The 25961-nt window shown below is 36.2% G+C and overlaps 1 protein-coding gene across 3 annotated transcripts in view; it reads left to right on the top strand.

Moving 5' to 3' along the window:
* The window catches only part of LOC148953026 (uncharacterized), a 60705-nt gene extending 48698 nt beyond the window's left edge, over positions 1–12007 (top strand). For all 3 annotated transcript variants that reach the window (XM_089087504.1, XM_089087505.1, XM_089087506.1), the window contains exons 6-7: positions 2233–2574; positions 10719–12007. In XM_089087504.1, the coding sequence (XP_088943630.1) occupies positions 2233–2574; positions 10719–11131 (755 nt within the window). In that variant the 3' untranslated portion in view covers positions 11132–12007. The remainder of the gene's footprint in view (positions 1–2232; positions 2575–10718) is intronic.
* The last annotated feature ends 13954 nt before the right edge of the window (positions 12008–25961 follow it).

Genomic DNA, 25961 nt, shown 5'->3' with positions numbered 1-25961 from the left:
CAAACTTCAGAGAGGGCTAATTTGATTGGAAATGGAAAGTTTTAGTTCAGTTTTTAAGAGTCAAAAGAGATTTTAGGTCAACAAGCTCCCCCCCCCCCCCGCCCTTTCTTCCCGAATGCATCCGATAAAAATTTTGAGACAGCCATTAAGTTAAAAATTGTTCAAAAGTCAGATAACAAAAACTCAGGTGTCGGCACAACCCCCCTGGGCCCAGGGACAGGCGTTGTAAGTTGTGCCCCGGGGCATATATTGTTCTCATGAAAGGGATACTCGTATAAACTTCAGAGAGGACTCATTTGATTGGAAATATGAAAGTTCGAGTTCACTAATTAATAGTCAAAAGAGATCCGAGGGCAACTAGCCCCCCCTCCCCACGCTTTCTTTTTCCAAATACGTCTGATAAAAATTTTCAGGTGGAAATTTTGAACATAGAATAGTTCAAAGGTCGGATAAGAAAAACGCCGGTGTCAATACACCCCCCCCCCCTCCAGGGCCCGGGAGAAGGCGTTCTAAGTTATGCCCTAAGGGCATGTATGGTTCTAATGAAAGGGATGCTCGTATAAACTTCATAGAGGGATCATTTGATTGGAAATTGAAATTGCTAGTTCACTTTTAAGAGCCAAGAGATTTAAGGGCAACTAGCCCCCCCCCCCCCCTGCCCTTTTTCCCCAAACCCAACCGATACAAATTTTGAGATAGCCAGTTTTTTTAAAAATTGTTAAAAAAAATTAGATAACAAAAAATCCGGTGTCAACACAACCCCCCAGGACCCAGGGGGTAGGCGTTGCAAGTGTTGTCCTGGGGGCTTGTATAGTTCTTATGAAAGGGATGCTCGTATAAACTTCAGAGAGGGCTCATTTGATTCGAAATCGAAAGTTCTTTTTCACTTTTTAAGAGTCAAAAGATATCCGATGACAACTAGCCCTTTCCCCTTTCCCCACACACCCTTTTTTCTCCAAACCTATCCGATAAAGTTTTTAAAATACCCATTTCATTAAAAATAATTCAAAGGTCAGATAAGAAAACTTCTGTGTCGACGCAACCCCCCATGGCCTGGAGGCAGGCGTTGTAAGTATTTTTACCAATTATTTTTTCCATTATTTGTTTTTGTTTTTTATCCATTTCAGAAATATTATTTCTGGATAGTTATTCCTTCATTTTGAATTGAATGAAAAATTTCATATCATTGTAACCAGGCATTTAAGATTAATTTCTCAATTTACTATAACTGTGTGTTGATTTTTGTTTTCTTATTCCCCCTCCCCCTACAAAAAATTCCTTTGAAATAAATTCCTATTTATGAGCCTGCATTTGTGGTTTAAAAGAAACTGCAAGCTCAATTACATTTTGTGCTACTGCTATTCTCTAATAACAATTCAGCTGACATTCTTATAACCTAGTAGCACTGAGAAACAACCCTATATAATAGCCTGAGAGCAAAAGGATTGTTATATCCGCAGTTGTAGTAGCTTAGGATAAGCAAACAGTTGCAACAGTGAGAAAAGGGTACGTTATTAAGCAGTATAAATTTTTATAACTCATATTAATAATATATTATTTATTTATAACCCACAAAATACAATGATGAAACTGTGGAGTTAACAAAAAAAAATCAAAAAAAATGCAACCATAAACATACGATTCTAATACAACATATATAAATTAACTCAATTCAAAAAATGGCCAAAGAGGGTCAAAAACACCAATCATTTGCTGAGTTTTAAAACTTAAATCTGCAGATATTTGTTTCAGTTGGGAGGGCGCATAAACAATGTCAAAACACGAAGATATAACACTTTATTGTCTTCTTGCACTTCTGGTAGTAAAATAGTGGATTTTACTCGAGTCAAAATATCGAAGAATTCCTTGGGGGTAGGTGGTCATTTAGAAGAAGCCTTAGCACAAATTTTTTTAACAGTTCATCTTAATTTCTGTATGTATCCCAGATTAGATAAACAGGATTTTTTGAAGAGCAATAGTCGACTTCAACCATCAAGACTTTTGTTTTTTTGTTTTAGCTAGCCGCTAGAAAGACTAGATAATATTTAGTTTTTTTTCATATCTTGTTTACAATTCAGAAACTAGTAATTATATTCGAAATGAAAGTATAAAAATGTAGAGAATGCAATGCATTTTCAGTCTCCCAACTCAGCAATGTGGTGTTTTAGTCACGTCCTGCATCCTCCCCACCCTTGAGTCTTTATTGCATGTGATCAACTGTTTTTATTTAAGGTCCATCAGAGTCAGAAGAGTCTCCCAAAAAGAAGCGTGTGAAACTTGAGGAAAAAGAAAACATTAAAAAACCTCACAAGAAAAAGAAAAAGAAGGCGAGGACGCCCAGGGAAAAAAGAAGAAGAAGGAAAAAGCAATTAGCAGATAAGTCTATGACTAAAGAAAAAGACCCTGCGTTTGAAGCAAAAGAAACAGTGTCTGTGGTGGAAGAAAAAAAAATAGAATCTGCGATAGAAGAAAAAGAAGCCGAAGAAAAGAAAGAGGGAGAAAAGAAGCCAGAAAAACCTGAAAGAAAACCTCGTTCTAAACCAGTTGAAGCAAAAAGAAGATTTAAAATCACTGGTAACTCTCTTTTCTTTTTCTTTCTTTAAATTATGCTTCCTTTTTTGTTTTTGAAATTCGTAGGACGCGACGAAAACTTCTCCTTCTTTTTTGAAATTGGGTCACATTAACCTGCAAATTTTGCAATTTATAAGATAAAATTAACTTTTATTAACCTAAAAAAAGACCAAAAAGTCAACATCGAACAGCAAATACCCCCCCCCCCCCCCCCTCGTAGGGCTCTATGGCCGGGAATGCAAGGAGAAATAAAACAAAACTAACCACTCAACAGGCAAAATACCAGTCAGCCGCTAATTGACTATCCACTGGGAACCAAGCTGGAGCAAAATGTCTTGCCGAATAAACAAAACAACATACAATTAGATCAGAGATATCAATTGCATGTGGGCGTTATAAAAGAAAAAAAATATGTACATATAAATAAATATATAAATTATCCAGAGAACAAAAATGTTTTTACTATTCTTTTAAAGGCACCAAATGATTGACACTTTCTAGCCAACTAAGGTAAGATGTACCAGGCAGAATGACAAGTAGTCAGGGGGTTGATGTCTGATCTGAGTGATGGGCTAATGGAATTTGAATATTATCACAATTTGGAAGATAGTATCTAGAATGCAATTTTTCATCCCTTAATTCTATGACTATCTACCTTAGTTCTGCCCTAGGAATGACGTATGGACGGATGATTGGTAGACTTATCTATCAACAAATGAAATGACATCATTTTTATTCGATCCTAAAAAGGTCTTATCCCAACTTTGCCTTTCACTCACTCGGACTATCTGTCTTGGCTTTTCCTACAATTAGCCATGTCTTGATGCCTGCAACTACTTGATTTTAATTCAAAATCAGATGGTCAGAGACAAGAGAAGGTCTAGTTTTAAGGGCCGCTGGAACATCATCGTGTGATTGAAGAAAAACGGAAGAGCTCATAAAACAATATAAGGTGAACTCAAACCCAGCAATGGCTTATAAATAGAACTACCTGATTCAAGGATAAGGTTCATTGCTTTGTCGAACTGAAATGGGTATTAGAAAGGGTGAAGATGGTGACATCCATATCGTGGGGCAGTAAGAGACGTAAGACTAAATTAAACTATGAAACATGATTTAATAATCAGCGCAGGAAAATGTGTTTGAGCTTTCTAAAAATTCCAAGATTTCTCGATATCTTTATTTTCACTTGACTAATAGCATGCCTGGAGGAGAGATTCTTATCAAGAATAATACCCAGGAATGGCACATAACGATCAATAGGTCTAGTCAGACTGCTTTGAGACAGGAATTTTGGAAAGTTAGAGGCAAGCCTGAGAAATTTGCGAGAAAATCAGAAAGCTATAATAAAATAATGATCACCTCTACTAAAGCTGTTCTGCATTGAAGGCAAAAACTATCCAAAAAATTCCAACGAGTTGCTTGTCAGTTTCCATCTGACTCGACGAGGACCAAGCGTTCAATCTGTAATTTGTTTGGGTAGGTGGCTGGATAGAATTTTGACACTATTGCTGCTCCGGAGTCACATGTTTCTCTATCTGCTTATTCGTACTTGTTCTTTAGTTTTTAATATTAAATACGTTTTCCTCACTACCTGAGTCAATCTTTGAGTATCTATCATACTTCATCTGTAAAACATGGCCTATGCATCTTAGGTTTTCTTTCACAATAGTTTTAGAAAGTTGGATCGAGTAACATTTTCTGTACAGCCGTGATATACGGTCAATAAAACGAAGACCTAAAACAATCCTTAGAAAATGTCCCTGGAAAAAATTTAACATGTCTTCCTCAGCCTTTGAAAGTGCACACATTCTGGAGCCATATATACTCTAATTACCGTGGCTTCCAATAGTCTAAGCTTAGTTTGTGGACTTGTCTTCTTATTCTTCCAAACTTTGTTCAACTCTGGAAAGATATTCTGTGCTTTGGCTATTCTACTTTTTACATCTTCCCTGCATCAGCCATCTTTCCTAGTAATATTACCTAGTTAGGTGAAGATATCATCTTGATAGATTTTTGCATTTCTAAACATCACCTTTTCATTATCATGTATTCCTAGTCTCAGTGACATTATCTTCTTAACTTTAATTTTCAAACCAGTTTTTGCACTCAGAACTCTCAAAGCCTTCAAAAATCGTTTATATTGCTAGCATATCCATGTATTACATTTTTATGCAGGAGAGGTTCTCCTTCTCACAATATATGCTGTTCTACAATGACCTTTGACTTATTTCTTAGGAGAGAGTTCATCACTTGAATCGATGTAAACTGGGATATGACATAAACTCGCTTAACTCCTGATTCCACACCGATCTAGCTACTTGCCTCACTTCCTATCTCAACTGCAGCACTGTTATTCCTATCCATAGCACTGATCATTTTGTTGCACTTATCTGGTCAACTGAATCAGCACTGAAACACCATGAAAGAATAGGACCTTCACGAAAAGTTTTTCTGTCAACTGAATCAAATGCCTGTTTATAATTTATAAAAGGGAGGACTAAAGGGGTCTGGTGATTCAGACATTTCAGAATTACTAACCTAAGAGTAAAGTTTGGTCGACGCATCCTCTCCCTTTCCTAAAATCGTATGAATTTTCTCTTAAAACCTTATATAGACATGCTCAAGTAATGTGCAAAATGAAATTTGCTTCCAATATAAATCTAGCTAATGTCTCTTTTATTACAACACCCATTCTTAGTACCTTGCTTATAAAGTGGTTTAACTAAAGTCCCGATGCATTCTTATTTTCAATCCTTTTACTACTGTCTCTTAACTCCTTGTAAAATAAATCTTCCTTTACTTCTGGATTGCGAAACAATTATTCATTCTTTTCTGAATTATTTTCAACAGGTTTATCAGAATGTAAAGCATTCTCAAACGTTCAGCCTATCTCTCCTTAAAATCTTTCTTATCACAAATTGAGGCCCTGTCCAGGGTGACTAATTCCTCTCATTTTCTTAACATACCAATGCAATATCTTACTACTGAGCCGTTTGACAACATCTTCCAGATCGTTGAACATTTCACGCCGAACATTTCACATTATTGATTGCATTTCATTTATCCTTAATTCATACTTCAATTCCTTCTCTACTTTCTTGGTTTCCTCTTCTTCTCATAAAGTTTATCACCCAGATCTTCTCGTAAGATCTATCACATAAACCTATTGCGCAAATCTCTTCTCTAGTTTACCAAGCTTAAAGTGTTTTGACTAATTTCTATCTGCTTTATTAACTTTCCTCGATAAGATATCTTCTGTTGCTTCGTAAGTCATCTTCTTCTCCACTGCATCTATTTTCTTCATTGTTGGATTTTAAACTCTCCAGTTTTATGTTTAATAGTTCTTTTCAAAATGTCTCTCAAATTCTATTCCTGGTTTATATTAACAGTATAACTATTCGGAAGGTTTCCTTCTAAATTTCAGCTCGAAATTAATTAGGCTTTTTTTAATACTTGGCTATAAATGTCTCCAAAGACAATGCAGTGTGATCTGGTGCATTGCCCTGATGAAGAACCCACGACTTTTTATACAATTTGCGGTCCTTATGGGCCGTAAATATTTAACGACTTTTTATACAATTTACAGCCCTTGTGGGCCGTAAATTTATATTTTGTGAATGAACCCTCCTCTCAACTGTCTACGATCATGATTTATGTGTAACAATGTCGGCAAAAGACTATATTGAAGATAAATGCTTCTTACTAAATCAACGTTTTGGCACTGATACCATTTTTCATTCAAGAAGATTGAGTGGGTAATGCTAACTAACAGTTAGATTTTCAGAAACCCATTTAAGGTTCACAATTCCATAGATATTGAAGGAAGCTACCTTTTTTTAATTTTTATATGTTCGTTCTAGTTGGTTTTTTTTTTTTTTTTTTTTTTTTTTTTTTTTTTTTTTTTTTTTCACGATGACAGATACTTGAAGGTATCTGATATGCCGCTATTCCTTTAGCTCGTTCCATTATCTGTTTAGAACGTATGAGGCTCCCCCCACAAATGTATCGTCTTTGACCCCTTCTGGTCACGCTTAGACGACTCAAAACCTGGGGGCATTAAAAAAACTTGTTACCGTGTACTTTTTCAATAGAAAAAAATTTGGTATTAGTCTTTTCAAATTTTGGGTGAAATTTTATAGTATTTTCGCACTTTATTAAAACACGCCTCGTTTTTTTGGCGAAAAGGGATATGACACAAACGAAGGCTACGGCCAAACTAATTTGTTTACAGACGCAAAAGTGGTGGAAATTGATAAAGAAGACCTCCCACTACACAGGTGTTGGTCACACAAGTTTTTATGGGTGGGTAGTACGTCTTTAGTAGTATCGTTCTAGTTACATCAAATCCACTAAATCTGCACTTTTTTTATTCACTTGATATTTATTTAAAATTTCAAAATGTAAATAAAAACTACAAATCAAATATATATATTGTATTTTCAAGAGGGAGAAGGGCGACAAACTAGAGGGATCTGTCATTTTGTTTCAGAACTTAGTGTAAGTTTCAAACCGTTCAGCGAAGAAAAAGCTTTTACCCTTTTTAAGGGGACTTACGGTTGTTTCAATAAAGTTTCAAACTGATCAGTTACAGTAAGTTTTGAGGCTATTTTTCGAGCCCGCTTACACCCTTCTCCCTCCCAATAAAATTTTAGGTTTCCATAGCCCAGTGAACAATTCTTGATAGTTTCAAGGCAACCAAAAAAAAAATTCTGGGCAATTTTCGAGACCTATTGGGGGATAACCTAAAAGAGTTTACAGATATGAATCAGCAAAGAAACCATGGATTACTAAGAGTCTACTCTTAAGTATGAAAAGGCGAAACCATTTATATAAGGAATTGATCCAAAATAAAGGGACAACTACTAGGGATGATTATAAAGCATATAATAACATGCTAAATTGTCTCCTTCGGAGAGCTAAAACGGATTATTTTGCTTTTAAGTTTAAAGAAGCTGAGGGAAATCCAGGCAAGACTTGGAAACTTATAAAGTCTGTAGCGAACCTTAGTCGGTCTCCCTCGGAGGTTCCGGACAGTGTGAGTTGCAATTCAGTTTGTGATCATTTCTCTAATGTGGGCCTTAATGTAGGATCTAGTATCCCAGTCTTTGATGAGGATGGCGATTTTACACAATTCCTGCCTGATAAGAGCGAAGTATCTGCTTATTAAAAGCCGGTTAAATTAAGTGAGTTATGTGAAGTAGTTAAAAATATGAAAAACAGTGCCGCAGGATTGGATCTCATTACAGTCAAAGCTTTCCGTGTTATGTATCATATTGTTTCTAGTCAGTTGATATTGCTAATAAATGAGGGTTTTAAGTCAGGTAGTTTCCCCGAGTGTCTGAAGATAGTGAAAGTAAAACCGCTGTTTAAAGGGGATGATAGTGGGAATTTAGATAATTATTGGCCTATTTCGCTTCTTCCTGTTATTTCTAGAATAATAGAGAGACTAATAAATGTAAGAATGGTTAATTTCCTAGAATCTAGGTCTTTTTTTCGATCTAGTCAGTTTGGATTTAGGAAAGGAATGTTAACTGAACAAGCAGTGATCTTCTTGACGACATTTGTTAATGATCATTTAGATCGTGGTCTTAAAGTGGCATCCGTTTTCCTTGACATAATGAAAGCATTTGATTGTGTGGATTATGAACTCTTAGTAAAGAAGTTAGATAATTGCGGTATCCGTGAAAAATTTTTGGAACTTGTTAGATCATTCCTGAGTGAACGTATGCAGATTGTTCAAATCGAAAGTGAGACCTCTAGCCCGCAGAGAGTCAAGGCTGGCGTTCCTCAAGGGTCAGTTTTGGGACCTCTTTTATTTTTGATTTATATAAACGATATTTACCGGTGCATTGAAGATATAGATATTTCGGATAAAGGGGATCGCGGTAACAGAATTATAATTCCTAGTTTTGCTGACGATACACATTTTACAGTTGCTGCGAGGACTGAAAGAGAACTTCTACTAGTTCTAAAAAAGGGAATGAAACAAATAGAGAAATGGATGAGAATTAATAAAATTAAATTAAACCATAAGAAAAGTCAATTTGTGATTTACGGGAGAAGTGTAAATTACCAACCCTGGATAGAGAAACTAGAACTTGATGGGAATACTATAGAACGTGTCAGAGCAGTGAAGTGTCATGGAGTGATAGTTGATGAGTGCTTGAGTTTCAAAGACCATATTAATCAAATTGCAGCTAGAGTTTCCCAAAATTTGGGAATTATAAGGAAGCTAAAGCGTACTTTCCTTAGACTGGTTCTGAGAATGCTTTATTTATCCCTTATTCATCCGTATTTTATTTATTGTATATTGGCTTGGTCTTCAACGTTTGTGGGTCATTTATCGCAGATTAGAGTATTACAGAATAAAGCTGTAAGAGTACTTACTGGAGATGATAAGCGTTCCTCGGTTAGAGCAAGGTATTCTGAACTACATGTTGTTCCACTTTCCGGATTGATTAAATTTTATAAGGCTCTTTTTATGTTTAAACGTCAGAATAAAATGCTACCAATTTTGTTTTCAAGATTTTTTTATGCCTGTTTCTAGTTTTCATTCTTATAGTTTAAGACTTTCGAATGAATTCAGACTACCTAAGCCTGTGACAACTAGGTCAATGTTTTGTATCCGCCATGTTAGCACTCGTGCTTGGAATAGTCTGCCAGAAGGGATAAAGAAGGTGACGGATGTTTCTGAATTTAGAAGTATGTTAAAAGAACATTGTTATAGGGTATATGGGAGTGAGTGAGTCAGTTCTCCGGTCTCTTTTGCCTTTAGTTTGCTAATGTTTTTTTTTTATTTTTGTGTTTGGTTGATGGATTGCGAAGGACAAGGATTAATATTTTGAATATTGAGAATTGATGAGATTTTATTGAGTAGGGGTGGTATAGTCGCTTATTAGTTATTTTTATGTGATAGGTTTGTTTGTTGTTTTTTTCTTTTCATTATTTTTTTTTTGTTCTTTTTTTTTCTTTTTTTTCTTTTTTTTTTAGGCTTAGTTGGGTTAGTGATCTCCTTTACAAGCTTAGCTTCTGGATTTTGTTATTTTTGGTTGATGAATAAACCCTTATTTATTATTATTATTATTGGCTTCGCCCCAACTAATAGGCGTTTGTTGGTTTTGAATATTGTGGTCCCATTATTCCAGGGACTTACAGTTTCAAGTTTCAATCTGTCCAGAAAAAAAATCTTTTGGCCCTTTGCCAGGCCCCGTTTTTGAGTTAATCAATATTTTTTCTGTTTTTTTCCCCCTTTTGCATTGGTTCTCTTAACCCCAAAGACTTAGGTATAGAAGTTTCGAGCCAATCTGAAAAAAAAATTTGTGGGATCAAACTTTTTTTATCTTTGGACATAAGGCTGCTTTTGGCCCAAGGATTTACGACTGTAAGTTTAAAAATTATTCAGGGACGTCCGAACGGAAATTTTTGGGCCTAATTGCTGGCCCCCGAACCCCCGTCCCTTACTAATAAAACATGTGATCCTCTTGGCCCTGCGAACAATATCAGAAAGTTTCAAACAGAGGGAATACCAAAAATCAAACTTGCATCCCTTTTTACACTTTAAAAACTTTCTATGACCAACTGTCCATTCGCTTTATTTATATCTTGCTGTAGGGGCTGTGACGGGTAATGCCATCCCGAGAGCTATATTTAATAGACTTTTTGGCAATTGTGAAATAAATGGCTATCTAAACATTTTGGTGTAATGACTTGAGAGGCTACAGGGGGCTGGGTGGCATAAAGGGTACTGGAGTGGGTTTATTTACTCTCTAATCACTATAGATCCATAAAAGGGCATTACAACTTTCAATTTCTGATCGAATAAGCCCTCTCCTAAGTTTCAATCACCGTCCCATCCATACAAAGTGGTCGGGAAAAAATTAAATAGAAAAAGTATCAGATCAGAGATCTAGTGAACTTTTCTTTTTTGGATAATTACCAGCTGCATAGGTGGATAGCCCAGACAGCAGGCAAATTATCTAGTGACAACACTGCTTCATAAGATTTAGAAAGACTAATAGCCGTATACTTATCCTCAGCAAATATGACAATGACCTTGAAAACATCTAGTAGAGCGCTCTTGAGGCACATGCCTTGCTCAAGGTGTTAGCAGGGTAGACCCCTTAATAAGTTTTCTATCTTTTTAGATGCTCCTAAACTTGAGATGTCTATATTTACTGATGACTTCTTAGAGGTTAATAAAGGTCGGGAAGGAGAATTACGTCAGCTTCGTAAAACAGTTGGTGATCTGGAAGAACAAACAATAGCACTACGCCATTATGTAAGCTCCTTAGAAGAAACCCTGTCATACCTTGAGACGAGCTGTAATGAATATAATAGGCTCAATTGTGATCTGAGCCGCTACCTCGTTGATCTTAGCACTGTTGTAGTGGAAAGTTTTGGTAAATTGAAGCTACCCGAGTGTGGCACTTTAACTCATGGAAACCTTGGAAAATATACTGAAGAGCTAGTAAAAATTTCAGATTCTACGGGCAAAAGTAAGAATGATATTTTGAAAGTGGCTCGTGAAATCGCCATGTCTATAGAGTTGCCATCATAGTTTTTTTTGCTTTTGTGTAAGTTTAAAATTGGTTTATCATTCCTTTGTAATTTTTTGAATTGATTATAAGCGACAAAAACTCCTTGTGACTCATGTGGAAAATGATACATTAGGTTTTAATTTGATATTGTGGCTCGTTTTGTTCTGTATTTTCGTTCAGAATTCAGTATTTTATTTATCCTAATGGATTTCAAATAGTTAGTTCCAAATTTGATAACAGATTAAAAAACATGTAACATTTGACATTAAACTACAAATTATATTTCAATCCAAACCCACATCTCCATATGCCTACCAGGACAAATTCAAATGACCTCCATAAATTACCGTCAGTAAAAAATAAAAATACCTCAAATTCATCGGAGGCGAACAAGAACTGAAATAGAAGAAAATTGTAATACTAATATAATGCTAAGTTATCAACTTGTTAAATTATCAACGTGTTAATTAAATAATAAAAATAGTGTTGTTTAAATACAACTCAAATATTTTTTTTTCAAATATGTTTTTGATAATGCTAGACGGGATCTAGTCTAATTTGCAATGGTATATTATTCCGTATAAAAGAATATACGGAATATATTCCGTATTTACCCAATGGAAAATCAGACTAAACACAGGGTATAGGAACTAAATAAATATTTATTACAAACCGAACATATTCTCTAACTTTGTATAGCTTATTAATTGGCATTTACAGGTATGCCAGAATACTCACATAGCTAATCCTGTGAAATCTGCCCTTGTGAAACATGAATCAATTTGGGTTCCTAAGTGTAATTTTTGCCGACATTTTGCATTCATCAAATTAGGTATTGGTTATTGGCAAGCAGTGTAAGGCTATAATTGAATAAATAAGACATTTGCTACTTTGAAGGGTTGTTTCAATTTTTTCAAATTTAGCATTATATTCAAGGGAAATAGAATTATAAACTTCGTTCACAATATCTTCACTGATAATTTCCGAAGCTCGGTGATCTTTCATTGTGTCTGACACGGCACGAGAAATGTCATTCATTAGGTTGGACTTAGTGTTCATTAGTTTTTTTCCATTTCATTTTTCCATTTAGTTTTTTTTCCACGTATGCTCCAATTTTAAGCCTAACTCGGTGCAAGAATCCTAAAGGTGTGTTGCTTTTGACTATTGCTCTACTCTTTTATTCTCTTCCTTTAGTTTTATGTTTGAAGTGACTGAATTAGTTTGGCTACATGTTACGTCTTAAGTGCCTAGTTAGTTTATTGGATGTAACTTGGGTCAATTTATTAGCCAAAACTAGTTTGGCTATATGTTACGTCTAAAGTGTCTAGTTAGTTTATTGGATGTAACTTGGGTCAATTTATTAGCCAAAACTAGTTTGGCTACATGTTACGTCTAAAGTGCCTAGTTAGTTAATTGGATGTAACTTGGGTCAATTTATTAGCCAAAACGTAGCTTTTAAGCAGCCTTTCGAGGATTTACCTTCAACTAAATTTTTAGTCATGGGATAGTAGCAGTTATATTTATTTAGAAACAGTAATAAAATACAAGACTAAATAAAGACACGTGCTATGAGGGTCCAATTCAGTGCTTGTTATAACATTAACAACAACACCAGATAAAAAGAAGCAGACTAGGGAAATAATCGAGAAGAAGAAACACAAAGGAAAACTAATGCAATAATTCAAAGCAAGTAGCATCCTAGCACAATAACGGATAGTAATAACTTCCACCCCCTCCCCTTCTCCTTTTGTGAAATTGTAAATTATATATAAATAAATGAAAGAAATGACATTATAACATCCCATTTTGATCAGTGTTTACCAGTGATTTGTAAGTAAATTGTAACTTCGGCGAAATCTTTCAGTTTTTTGTCTAACTTAAAAGGTAATATTTAGAGATTACTTGATTTTGATGCCTAATTAAAGGACCAAAAGTAGGCTATATATTAATTGAGTAAACAAGGTAGTCGATCGGTGGGCAAATGCCCCCCCCCCCCTCACGCCCATCATATCCCCAAACACATCGAATCAAAATTTTTAGATATCCCTTTCGTTCAATGTATTTGAAAGGTCTAGAAACTATATCTATGAGGATGACAAATCTCCCCCCCCCCCCGCCCTCAGGGCAAGGCTTGTAAGTTATGCCCTGGGGACATATAAGATTTTTATAGAAAGCGGTGTCATATAAACTTCGGAGGGGGCTCATTGGATTTGTAATCAGAAGCTCTAGTGCCCTTTTTAAGAGTCAAAGTGATCGGAAGGCAGCTACCCCCCCTCCCCCCCCACACACACACATACGTCATGTTGTTCCGAAATGCATCTTATATAAATTTGGAGATAGCCATTTTATTCAAAATGGTCTAAATATCATATAACAAGCCTTTTGGGGTTAAAAAAACAGAGCCTGGGGGCAGGGATTGTAAGTTATGCCCCTGGAGCATTTAAGGTTTTTATGGAAGGGATGGTTGTATAAACTGTAGAGGAGGCCCATTTGTTTGAAAATGGGAAGTTCTAGTTCCCTTTTAAGAGTCAAAACTGATGAAAGGCAGCTAGCCCCCCCCCCCCTCCCCCCGACTCCCTTCACCAAAGGAATCTGATTAAAATTTTGAAATAGCGATTTTGCTCGAAATAGTCCAAAGAACATATAACAGTGCCTCTAGGGTTGACACAACCCCCCAGTGCCTAAAAGAGTTGTAAGTCATGCCCTGAGGGCTTGTAAGGTTTTTATGAAATGCATGGTCTTATAAACTTCAGATGGGTCTCATTTGGTTTGAAATTAAGAGTTATAGTGCCCTTTTTAAGCGTCAAAATGGATTTGAGAGCAACCCCCACCCACACTCTCATCATTTCTCCAAAGATGTCCAATCAAAATTTGGAGATAGCAATTTTGTTCATTGTAGTTGAAAGGTTTAGAAATTATGTCTTTGAGGAAGACACCCCCGCCCCCACAGCTCTCAGGGTTGTAAGTCATGCCCTGGGGGCATATAAGGTTTTTATAGAAAGGGTGGTCGTATATATATCGGAGGGAAATAATTGGACAGGTAATCTAAATTTCTATTGCCCTTTTTAAGATTCAAAGTGATCAGAGGCTAGCTACCCCCCCCTGCAAACACGTCGCGTTTCCCGAAACACATCGAATAAAAATTTTGAGCCGGTCATTTTATTCAAAATAATCCAAAGATCATATAACAAGGCTTTTGGGGTTGATACAAACTGTCAGAGTCTAAGGGGGATGATTATAAGCTATGCTGCGGGGCATTTAAGGTATTATTGGAAGGGATGGTAGTTTAAATTTAGAAGAGGCTCATTTGGTTGAAAATTGGAAGTTCTAGTTCCTTTAGAAGTGTCAAAAGTGATAGAGGGGATTTAGCTCCCCCCCCGCCCGACAACCCCCATTTAACCAAACGCATCAGATTGAAATTATGAGATAGCGAGTTTGTTCAAATTAGTCCAAAGAACATATAATAATGCCTCTTGGCTGACACAACCCCCAGCACCTTGGAGAGTGGGTTATAAGTTATGCCATGAGGGCATATAAGGTTTTTATGGAATGGGCGGTCGTATAAACCTCAGATGGGGCTCATTTGACTTGAAATTGCAAGTTATAGTGCCCTATTAAGAGTCAAAGTGATTTGAGAGCAACCAGCCCCCCCCCTCTCTCCATGCATTTTCCTTAACACCTCCGATCAAAATTTGGAGATAACAATTTTGTTCGTCGTAGTTGAAGGGTCCGGAAATTACGTCTGTGAGGAAGACAACCTCCTCCCCCCCTCCTTTGAGCTCTCCGGGCAAGAGTTGTAAGTTATGCCCTGGGGCATATAAGAGCCTTATAGAAAGGGTGGTTGTATATGCTTTGTAGAAAACACATTGGGTTGGTGATCCTAAGTTCTAGTGTCCTTTTTAAGAGTCAAAGTGATCGGAGCGTAGCTACCCCCCCCCCCCCACACACACACACACACACAAATACGTCGTGTTTTCCCAAGATACATCCAAAAAATATTTTGAGACAGTCCTTTTATTCAAAATAGTTCAAAGATTATATAACAAGGCTTTGGAGGCTGATGCAAACCACCAGAGCTGAAGGGCGAGGGTTGTAAGTTAAGCCCCTGTGGCATTTCAGGTTCTTATGTAAGGGATAGCTGTATAAACTTTAGAGGTGGCTCATTTGGTTGGATGCTCTAGTTTCCTTTTAAGAGTCAATAGTGATGGAGGTTAACTTGCCCCCCCCCCCCAACTACCCCTCTTTTCACCAAATGTATCTAATTGAAATTGTGCGATGGTAATTTTGTTTAATATAGTCCAAAAAATATGTTACAATGCCTCCAGGGTTGGTACAATCCCACGAAAGCCCTTTGACTTATGCCCTGGGGGCATATAAGTGGGATGGGTGGTCGTATTAAATTCAGGTAGGTCTCATTTGATTTTAAATTGGAAATTATACTGCCCTTTTTAAGAGTCAAAGTGATTTGAGAGAAACCCCCCCCCCCACTACGCCCATCATTTTCCATAACAAAAATCCAACAAAGTTTTGAGACATCAATGTATTTCAGCATTGTTGAAAGGTTCAGTAATTATGCGTTTGGGGATGTCAGCCTCCACATATACATATAGTGTATGTTATTGAGAAAAGATATGCATGTTCGACTTCTCATTTCCCAAAATACGAAAGGCATTAAGATGAGTCTTTCCAGGAATGTTGAGGAGAGTGTTGAACTAAACCATAACATTATATGTGTATATGGGTTGTCAAAAGGGTTTAACTCAGGAATGACTGAGTGTATTAATTTGGAATTTTCTGGAAATGATAAGAGAGATGATCAATTGACCAAGAAGGCAATATTTACATGCTACTACTACTACAACTACTGCTGCTTCTACTGCTACCATAATTACTATTATCACTTAAACTACAACTTTTGTAGCGAGTACTACTAAGGCTGACGATATTGAAAAAAAATCTGAGGAAACGTTGAGGTGAAAGTTGAACTAAATCAAAACATACTATGTGTATACGAATTGCTGATGCGGGCGTATCAGCAATATTTTTGAACGGCTTATCATATTAAGAGGAAACTTTAGGGACATCTGGATGTTCAGTTGACCAAAAGGCAAAATGTACCTGTTACTACTGCTATTAATACTGCTGCTTCTGGTGTTACTACTAATAATTATACACTTACTGCTACTACTGTTGCTACTACTATGATACTAGTACAGTGGTTTCCAAATTTTATTTTACCACGGCTCCCTATGATACTAGTACAACTAAGGCTACACGTATGAAGGTGAAAATTTGACAGAATATTGAGAGGGAATTTGAACTAAATCAAAACACACTTTGAGCATGCAGATAGCCAAAAGGGCGAATCTCAAGAATTGATTTGGGTATTAAGTTGAAACTTTCGGATAATACTTGAAGGTAATGTATGCATGTCACTTCTAACACCAATACCACTGCTAACATTTACTTATGCTATTACCGTTACTAAGCTGCTCAAACTACTATTTCAATTGCAACAACTTGTCAGGCTTATAGTATTAAGGTGAAAAAGACACCAAAAGGGTGCCAAAAGTGTATATCAATAATATTCTTGGAACGGCTTAACGTTCCAAGGTAAAACTTCTGGGACATCATGAAAGCGATGTTCAACTCACCAGAAGGCAATATGCACATGTTGCTACCGCTATTAATACTGCTGCTGCTAAGACAACACTAACACTGCAATTACTTGTACTACCACCAAAACTACTGTGATAATAGTACTATTAAGGCAAAGTCTATGAAGGTAAAATTTGAGAGAATATTAATGGCAAATTTGAACTAACAAAAGACACTATCTGCATTTAGATTGTCAAAATAGCGTATCTTAAGAATTGATTTGTGTATTTAGTTGGAATTCTAAAAGAATACGTAAAGGGGGAGATCTATGGGCCAAAATGCAATATGTGCACACTAATACTACTACCACTGCTACATTTACTAGCTCTACTACTATTATTACTATTGCTCCAACTACTACTTCTATCGCAACTACTTGTAAGGCTAAGAGCATTAAGATGAAAATTTCAAAAGTATATGAATATACAGGTTATCAAAAGAGCATTCCAATGGCTAATTGTATTAAGTTGAGTAGTTATACTACCGCTGTGACTACTATTACAACTGTACCTAAGGGTATGAAGGTGAAATTTTTAGAGAATGTTTCTGAAAATTTCTATTTTACGGATGACAACCTTCCATCCGTATGCAGGTTGTCCTAAAGGGGCATATCAGCAATATCTTAGGAACAGTTTTTTGCGTGAAATTAAAACTTACAAGGCTTGTTGTGGGGGAATTAACCAAAAGACAATATTTGTATCATAATACTACTGCTTCTACTCCTACAACTATTGCTACTGCTACTATTATTACTACTACTACTACTGCTACTATAGTTAAGACTACTACTATTAACTCTACTCCTACTGCTACTATTACAACTACTGGTGCTACAACTAATAAACCTAAGGGTATTAAGGCGAAAATTTTGGGCAATATTTTAACTGTATTGAAATAAATCAACATAGGTTGTCAAGTGGACGCATCGGCAATGCTTCTGGGATGGTGGATGGTACTAAGTTAAAAATTCCATCGTGTGTTGAAGGGGATGTTGAAAAAAAGGTCCTATGTGCATTCTGCTACTACAACTGTTGCTACTACACAAGCTAAGGGTATTAAGGTGAAGCTTTCAAGGAATAATTAGGCGGACGCTGAACTAATTGAAAACGAATTATGACCATATAGATTTTCAATAGGGTGACAAAGCAATATCACAATAACCAGCTTACATTATTAAATTAGACCTTCCAGGGTAAGTTGTGACAGGTTTTGAACTAGCCAGAAGACACTATGTGTATTTTGTTCATACTACTTCTATGGTTACTGTAACTATTGACACTAACGGCATTAAGTTGAAACGTTTAGGGGGAGTTTCAGTTAAACGAAAAAGTATACGCATGCAAGTATTAAAATTGCATATAAGCAATATCATTGGCAGCACTGCTCTATCATATCAAGTACTATCATTGATATTTTAAATGAGCTAATTTGATTGCAAATTCTAAGCTATAGTACCTATTTTAAGAGTCAAAAGTGATTGGAGGGCAATCAGCCCTCCTCTTTAGCTCATAATTTTCTAAACACTTAAAATCAAATTTAAGATAGCCATTTTGTTCAGCATAGCTGAACGGTCTTGTAACTGTATCTCTAAGGCTATTGCGTAGGTCAACCCCCCACAGCTTATGCAATTTGCCCAAGATGTTTAAAAACTCAATGTTGCCTTAAAATTAAATCAAAAAGCACTGTGTGTAAGCTGATTGCCAATAAGGCATCTCAGCAGTATCCCAAGACTGAGGGTATTATGTTCAAACTTTCGCGGCTACTTCTATTAATACTTCTGCTCTTAAAATTTAACTAAATCATAAGAGTGTAAGTGCATCCAAGCTGTCAAAGACCATAGATAAATTTGTTTGCGAATGGTATCAATTTTTTTTTTCATGTCAACTAGAGGAGGTATAACACTAAATTAAACACTACTGTTTGTGTCTTGATTTTTAAAAGGGTGTATGTTGTTAAAAAATTTTGAAAAATTTTCTCCAGCATACAAATAGCAGGGCAAACTATAAATTCTTAAAGAAAAACAGAAGATATTTAAACTATTATTTTCGTTTTCCTTGAAAAGACTATGTCAATAAAAAATGAACAGAAATTAATTAAAAGAACTTTCCACAAAATAAGTTTTTCAAAGAAAAGTAAAGAACTCCATTATACCAAAAATGAGCAAATATAAAATCAAGTAATCTACCAAGCGTAAAACTACCTCAAATCAGCATTGATAAATAAATGAAATCCATAAAGAACAGAAATTACAATAAATAACCGAGTGAAACTCAAGACGAGCATAAATTAACATGAGTAGGGCTCAAAACTCCTATGCTTTCCCAAGACCAGAACATATTTTACTCTTTACTAAAAAAAATTTTTTAATATTTCCAGTTTTATAGCTTTAATAGATCAAATATTATTAGCATTTTAAGGAATAAATATCAGCATATGTATATTAAACTGACAATGCACAATCATTTGTATTTTTTCAGTAAAGTGCAAATTATGTTCTGGCTGGGTGTTGTTGTCATAATGCTATTGTCCTGATCCGACGAAAAATTAAGGGGAAACCTCTTTTTCTCTACCAATATTATAGAGTGGAAGTTCTGCTTTAGGATTATCTTAAAAATCCTTAATTAATTTTTGAAAAAGAAAAAAAAAGTCTAAGAAAGCACTCTGTTTATCAGGCCGTTTTTCCCAGAAAATCAAAGCTTATTCTGCTGTGTAGGCCCCAGCGCCGCGCCGATTTATTGGTGGCGCGCCGGCGAGGAGAAAAACTTCAGCGGTGTGTTGGCACGACGCCGATACCATGGTTGCCATACCATTTATTTTGACGGCATCAGCTAAGATCAGTCAACATTGAGGAAAAAAAAATAAGAACGAAAAAAATTTTCTTCCTTGAGGAAGTAAATAAATAAACGTTCAAATGGGTATAAGTCCATATATTAGGTAGTGAAAACAGACACAAAAGTCTTTATATTTTTACCACATATGCAGCGATCGTCATCGGCAGATATACTAAAGCATTAAAATTAAAACTAACATTCTTATACAGAACAAATAATTACTTCCAGTTCCTTCACTAGATTTGTCTGAGAGAGTTCAATAACTGGGTTCATCCAAAGTCTTGAGTTGTAACTTTTCCTCCTTAATATTGCCTAAATGTAAGTTGAATTTCTAAAGGAGGTGGCAAAATCTGCTTTGTCTTCTAATTGTGAAAGAAATGATGTTGAATTTATAGTTATATACTCGATTAGTCACATCTCCCCATATAACTATATGCCATTTTCTGGCCAATCGGAAAAATTCGGTGTTTTTTTTTTTTGTTTTTTTTTTTTAGCTCCCTTTGTTGAAGAAAGGACTAGTTTCATTTGAACTAATCTTTTGAATGATTTTTTAGATTAATCCCCTCTGCCCACCAGGTCTTACGTTGTTATGTTTCGTATTGATCAGGAAAAGCTTTTCTAACACATTTCTGGGCCCATAACCCCTCTCCCTTCCCAGAGCAAAATGATGATGATCTTTCTGACCAAGCAAAAAAAAAACACTGAAAGTTTCACGCCATTAGCCTCCAAGATAAAACATGCCCCACCCCCTTTTCCCCTTTTAACTATATCTGTAAATAATTGCCTGTTCTTATAATTTATGGCTCATATCACAGGGGATATGTCATTCTTAGATGCAAATTTTTTGATATTTTTAACCATTCAGAAAAATGCTCAAAATGTTGACCAGATGTCCAAAGGGGCTATTAAATAACCAGATGTCAAAAAAGATTCTAGGACAGGGGCTGGTTGATCTCCAATCACCAATCTGTGAAGAAGGGGCTATCCCCTTCTACATGGAATGAATTCTGCCCGTTTCAGGGTTTAATGCTACTCTTTACTTACATAATAAAGGCGTAGACCATAAATATTCCTGGAAATCAAGAGGGATTAGACACCAGTTTCTACCACCCCCCTTCCCTCCCTATAACTAATTATATATATATCTGAAGGCTTAGTATGAATTAGGATGTGTTGGCATTAAGACGCACTCTTTGAGGCATCTGCCTTCCCCCCTTCTTACATAATGACCCGCCACCCTTCCTTCATAATATATTATGCACAATTACGTACTTTTCTTCATCTTTTTATAAACTGTCTTAATTTCTCCTTTAGCTGCTCAATTTTACCATTGGGAAGAATTTCACCGGAGGATTTTCAGTGGGGCAGAAGTTTTTTGAGGGGGTAAAGCAGAATCCCCTCTCATTTAGTCAGTTACGTTTGCTCGGACATAGATGATCGTTATACACATTAATAGGCTTCGCTCTAGCTCGGCCTAAAATTAAGAAAAGTCAATTGAAGTTGGTGGACTCGGGAGGGAAGGTATTTGTGATGAAAAACCTGTAATTGCTCATAATCGTAGATAAATCGTAGATATCTGCCTCAATAGGAGGGCTTGGATGCTCCTCTCTTTCCAATTTTTGAAGAAAAACTCAGTGGAGGGTGAGGGAGTTTCTTCTTTCTTTTTGATTAAAAATCTAGCGCCTGCTAATTTTTTTACTCACCTTTTAGGTCAGCCTGGAAAATACTTAAATTCTACATGAATTTGAAAATTAAAAGTAACATCGCAAATAAAGTCTGAGAAGAGAATTTTGGTGGAATTCTACTCTTTATTTGGAGAACTTGTGGATCTTATTGAAACAAATGCAGCTAATAGAAAACAAGTTGACTTGTACCTAACCTTAGTAAATAAAGCATAAAGAGCTAATAGGTCAAAGCCATTCTCAAACGAAAACCTATTAATTGCATTCTGGAAGGATATAAGAGAGCGCATCCAAGTGGCGACAGCCCTTACACGAATAGTTTTTGGGCGCCAGCCACGAACACAACACGGCTGTCAAAAAAAATAACCATGAATGTGACTTTTTCACTTTTCAATAACGGTTTTTAAATTTCATAAACTGAGAATCGTTCCATCTTTTTTTCTGAGTTGATTTATAAGAAAAAAAAATATACCATGAGATTGATAATCTTAAGCCTGATTTTTCTATTTATTCTTATTTTGAAAACTTACTCAGACACTGAGTTATTAAGAAAAAACAGAATCACATTCACGGTCTTGTCGAGGGATTACAGAGAAAGACGATTCAAAACCATGAATGTAGCGGAGGAAGCGCAGCATTCCTGGTTTTGCCTTGGGAAGCCATGGCCACACCGTGAATTTTTATTATTTTAGCATGGAAGTTAAGAACTAGCTGATTTGAAAAATGAATATTATAATGTAAAACTTACTTCAAGTAAAATGGTTGAAAAATTACCAACATTAAATGGGACGCCAAGCTTTCACTGGTACATCGTTGAGTCCAGTTCATCGTCATAACTTTCTTCGTCTGCCAAATCCCGGACGCCAACACTAACCGATATGGAATCCCAGAAATGTATCTTTTCAAGTGAGGCATACGGCAAAAGAATGTCCACGATTTTCTTCTTTTTCGTCTCTTTAATGCTTCTTTTCGTGCTTCTATTCAGATAAAGGCCCTTTTTTCTTCGCGCTTTCTTTTAAAAAATCACACTATGTGTAGGACTCTTCGCAGAAATCTAGTTTGTAAAAAAGGTGAAAAATGCCCCCTGACAAATTTATCTTCCACTGCTTCAGTTTTTTTAACGTGAGATCTCCAGACTTTTTTTTACTTTTCCACATTAGGAAATCTTCAACTGGTATTGGCAATACTTCTACCGGCTTGATTCGTGACTCTTTGATAACCGTTCAAGGACTTTCAAAATCATATATCTGCCTAACCGCAGAGATTTTCTTTTCAATATTGGCGTGAAGACCGTCGGCAGCCATGTGAGAATGGCTTTTGGTAAGAATCTTGAGACGAATTTCCTTCAGATCGAGGTGGCTGTGATAATTCATAAGTAAAGTAAGAGCTGTGAAAATAGTCCAGTTCTCATTCTGAGCTGTGCAGTTGTCAGCCCAGAAATCAAACAATTCAACGCCAGGCTGTTAGCGTCACGTTTCTGAACAGCTTCGTGCCAAACGATGCAAACAGAGTTTTCGTCAAGTTTTGGATTCACAGGGTAAAATGTATCGTTGAAGACAAAGAGTCGACTTGTGAAAAAGCACTCCTTTATCTGTGGCATCATGGGCAGGAGTAAAACTTTTTGTATGTCGACACAAAAAATCTTTTCCTTCTCACTTTGTTCATACATTTTCCATTCACTGTAGAGAACTTTGGCCGCTCTTGATTTTGATTTATGTCTTTCCCACATCACGGTTTCAATATCTGTAATGTCACCATTCAACGCTTTGTTGTCATGGTCCAAGCAGATGTCACACATATCAAATGTTGGCTTTTTCAAAGATATGTTCAATGACAAAAGTTCCTTACGATATACTTCAACTGAGGTTTGTACAAGTGGAAATTTCTTGTGGGTCTTTGTGCATAGTATTGACTGTAAGAAAGCGATCGAGATAAAGCGTATTCGGTGCATTGTATCTTCTGTAATGACACGGGGTTGGGTGAACACTGCTTAGATGATATTTAATTTCTTCTTTTATGTTGATGTAGCAGTCCCCACCACGTCGCTTAGTCAGAAAACTGTCTTCTTTTTCAGTTTTCTCTATAGCCTTATGCAGTTCGTGCCCCACTGAGTCATTTTTGTACCCAAGCGTACCCAGGAACATTTTTCGGCATACAATTTCTCGTGGAGAGTCAACTGTCAGAGACTTTGAAAAGTAAAACTATATTCCTTTTTCCCTTTGATCTGTTTCTTCCACGTGTATGTCGCCAGTTTTCCTTCTATTCGGTATTTTAGAGGTGAATTCCAGAAGAAGAGACAGCTCTTTTCTCCTCTGTTCGTAAGGAAAGTTCCAATAATTTGCATTAATCTGCTTCACTTCTTCCCCCGTAAACTTGTCCCTGTATTTTATGTAACAGATTTCCTTGCACAAGTCAAGTACGGGATGCTTATCTCGAACTTTCTGAATTCTTTCCTCGATGGTGCGGGCCTGCTTTACAGTTCGTAAATTAGCTGAAACTACAGCGCTAGTTTCAGCTTCTGCAATTAACATTGATTGAGTATCAACTTCAGAGGTGTGGAGTCCAACATTGACGGATTAAGATAAACTGGTTCAGCATTTGAGTCAGAGCTTCTGTCGGGAAAGTGGCCTCCAACTGAGTTGTGGTGATGGTTCTACAGTTGTTACGAAAGTACTTTGGAGTAGAGTAGATGATTCCAAGTTAAGGCTGGAACTGTTTTAATTTTATCTGAAGCGTGTGACATCTGCTCGCTGATTGAATGATCATTATCCAGCTACTTCCTAACCATCATCGGGTTAAGAATGTCGCCGTCTTCAGAACAGTTCATTTCTCTATCTCTCCTCATTCGTTCTACCTTGGATTCTCTCTCTTTCTGTAAAGAGACAATGAATTAGCAACAAAAACGGATTGAAGTAATTTACCGCTAATCTAGAGAGTGTTTTTACTTTTCTTCACAACTAAATCAGTATTACAGTGCAGAAGATCAGAAAGCACAAAATATTTTTAAAAAGAAGAATCTCTTAAGACTTTTAAAGGGGTGCCTATCGGTGCCAGGGGCTTGATTGCCTCCCTAGAATTTAAAAATGCTTTTTTAAAATTTTCCTTTGAAAAATTCAAAAATACAGAAATCCCCACCCCCCAATTGGAATTCAAAAATAATTTTCATTGTACCTTCATAAAAAAAAAAATCCTTGTCCACCCTTCAAATCCTGACTCGGCTGTGCTGTTTATAATTATTCAATGTAAGTTAAAGATTAGAATATTATCAGCTGTTGGACATAGCATGACAACAGCAGCTTTTCTCCAGTACAGTGAACAAACATAAACAAAATTGATACGTTTGATGTTTTGGTGATAAATAAACAAATCTAAACTAAACATGGGATTTTCGTAAAGTAAATTAAGGAGACAAATGTCTTCAGTTCTGTGCAAGTGTACACATAATCAAACTTGTATTATTGAAGACATAATCAACATAGAAGTTAAAAGTTTGCGATTAAAAATGTTTCACTCCTACCTTTTCACTCATTTTTTTCTTAGCTAAGTCAAACAATGCCTCTCCCTTAGACAACAGGGCTATCACTTGATAAAAGTTGCGATTATTACAAGACAAAACCGGGAATGCACAAATACCTCATTTTTAGAGGCTTTCTGATTGGTAAAGATACATTCACGGTTTTGCCATGGATTCTATGGCCACATTCAAGGATTTGTTGCAAGTCTTAGACAATATATTCATGGTTTTGCCAAGATTTACAAAACTGACTTATAGAAGGAGTCAAGATAGACTAATTTGAACTACACCTATGGGAAGAGCGTGGTCGAAATGGTATGGTGTGATATATAACTCAAAATGTCAAAAAATGATATTCACGGTTTTGTCTTTGGACAGCCGAACAGGCGAGCGGGGTTTTTAATGACTGATCTTGTTATCACTGCTAAGAGATGCATCCATATCTGTTGCAGTAAAAAAAAAAAAAACGTTTTAGTGGTGCACCAGTCGGGCAAATCTTGTCAGAAAAAAAATACGTAATAGTCGGTTTAAAAGACTCAAAAGAGCTTCCCAAAAAACAAAGCAGATGTCCTGAAGAACTTTTTTTTTATTTGTAGCAAGTCCTTTGATTTTCAAAAAGTTATAAAACTTTCAAGTTTTCCCTCAAAAGTACATTCCGAAAACAAAAGAGGCATAAAGTCCATTGCGCGTCATGTACACTATTGAAAATGGGTTTCATTGAATACAAGAAGAGGTATCATAAAAATACAGACACTGATGGAAGTAAACGGTACCTTTTATTGAAAAGCCAGAAATTATTTAAAGTTGGTTTATTGAAAACCGGAGAAAAATCGCCAGCGCACACTGGAGCGTTGCCGTTTTCCATTAAGTGCAGCTATTTGCCTCCGAAAAGGAAAGCGGCGTGGCATCTAATGCTCTGATCATTGGTCTAAGCACATTGACGAGAATGAGATCAAAGTCCTCTTTTTATTGTCCCATGAGACGTAAATTTTAAATTTGAACACCTTTGACTATGATTGACGAGGATTAAGATCTAAGCACTATGATTAACCAAAAAATAGAAATCTTGGCAGAATGATTCGATCAAAGGGAAACTATAGTTTCTCACTCTTTGGATGCGATTTTATCAAATGGACTAGCCAAAACAAAGTTGATATTAGAGCTT

Source organism: Artemia sp. Qi Xiang Cuo, chromosome 4, assembly GCF_049724085.1.
Source record: "Artemia sp. Qi Xiang Cuo chromosome 4, ASM4972408v1, whole genome shotgun sequence".
NCBI classification, from domain to species: Eukaryota; Metazoa; Arthropoda; class Branchiopoda; order Anostraca; family Artemiidae; genus Artemia; species Artemia sp. Qi Xiang Cuo.
This window is presented reverse-complemented; position numbering and strand designations above follow the sequence as displayed.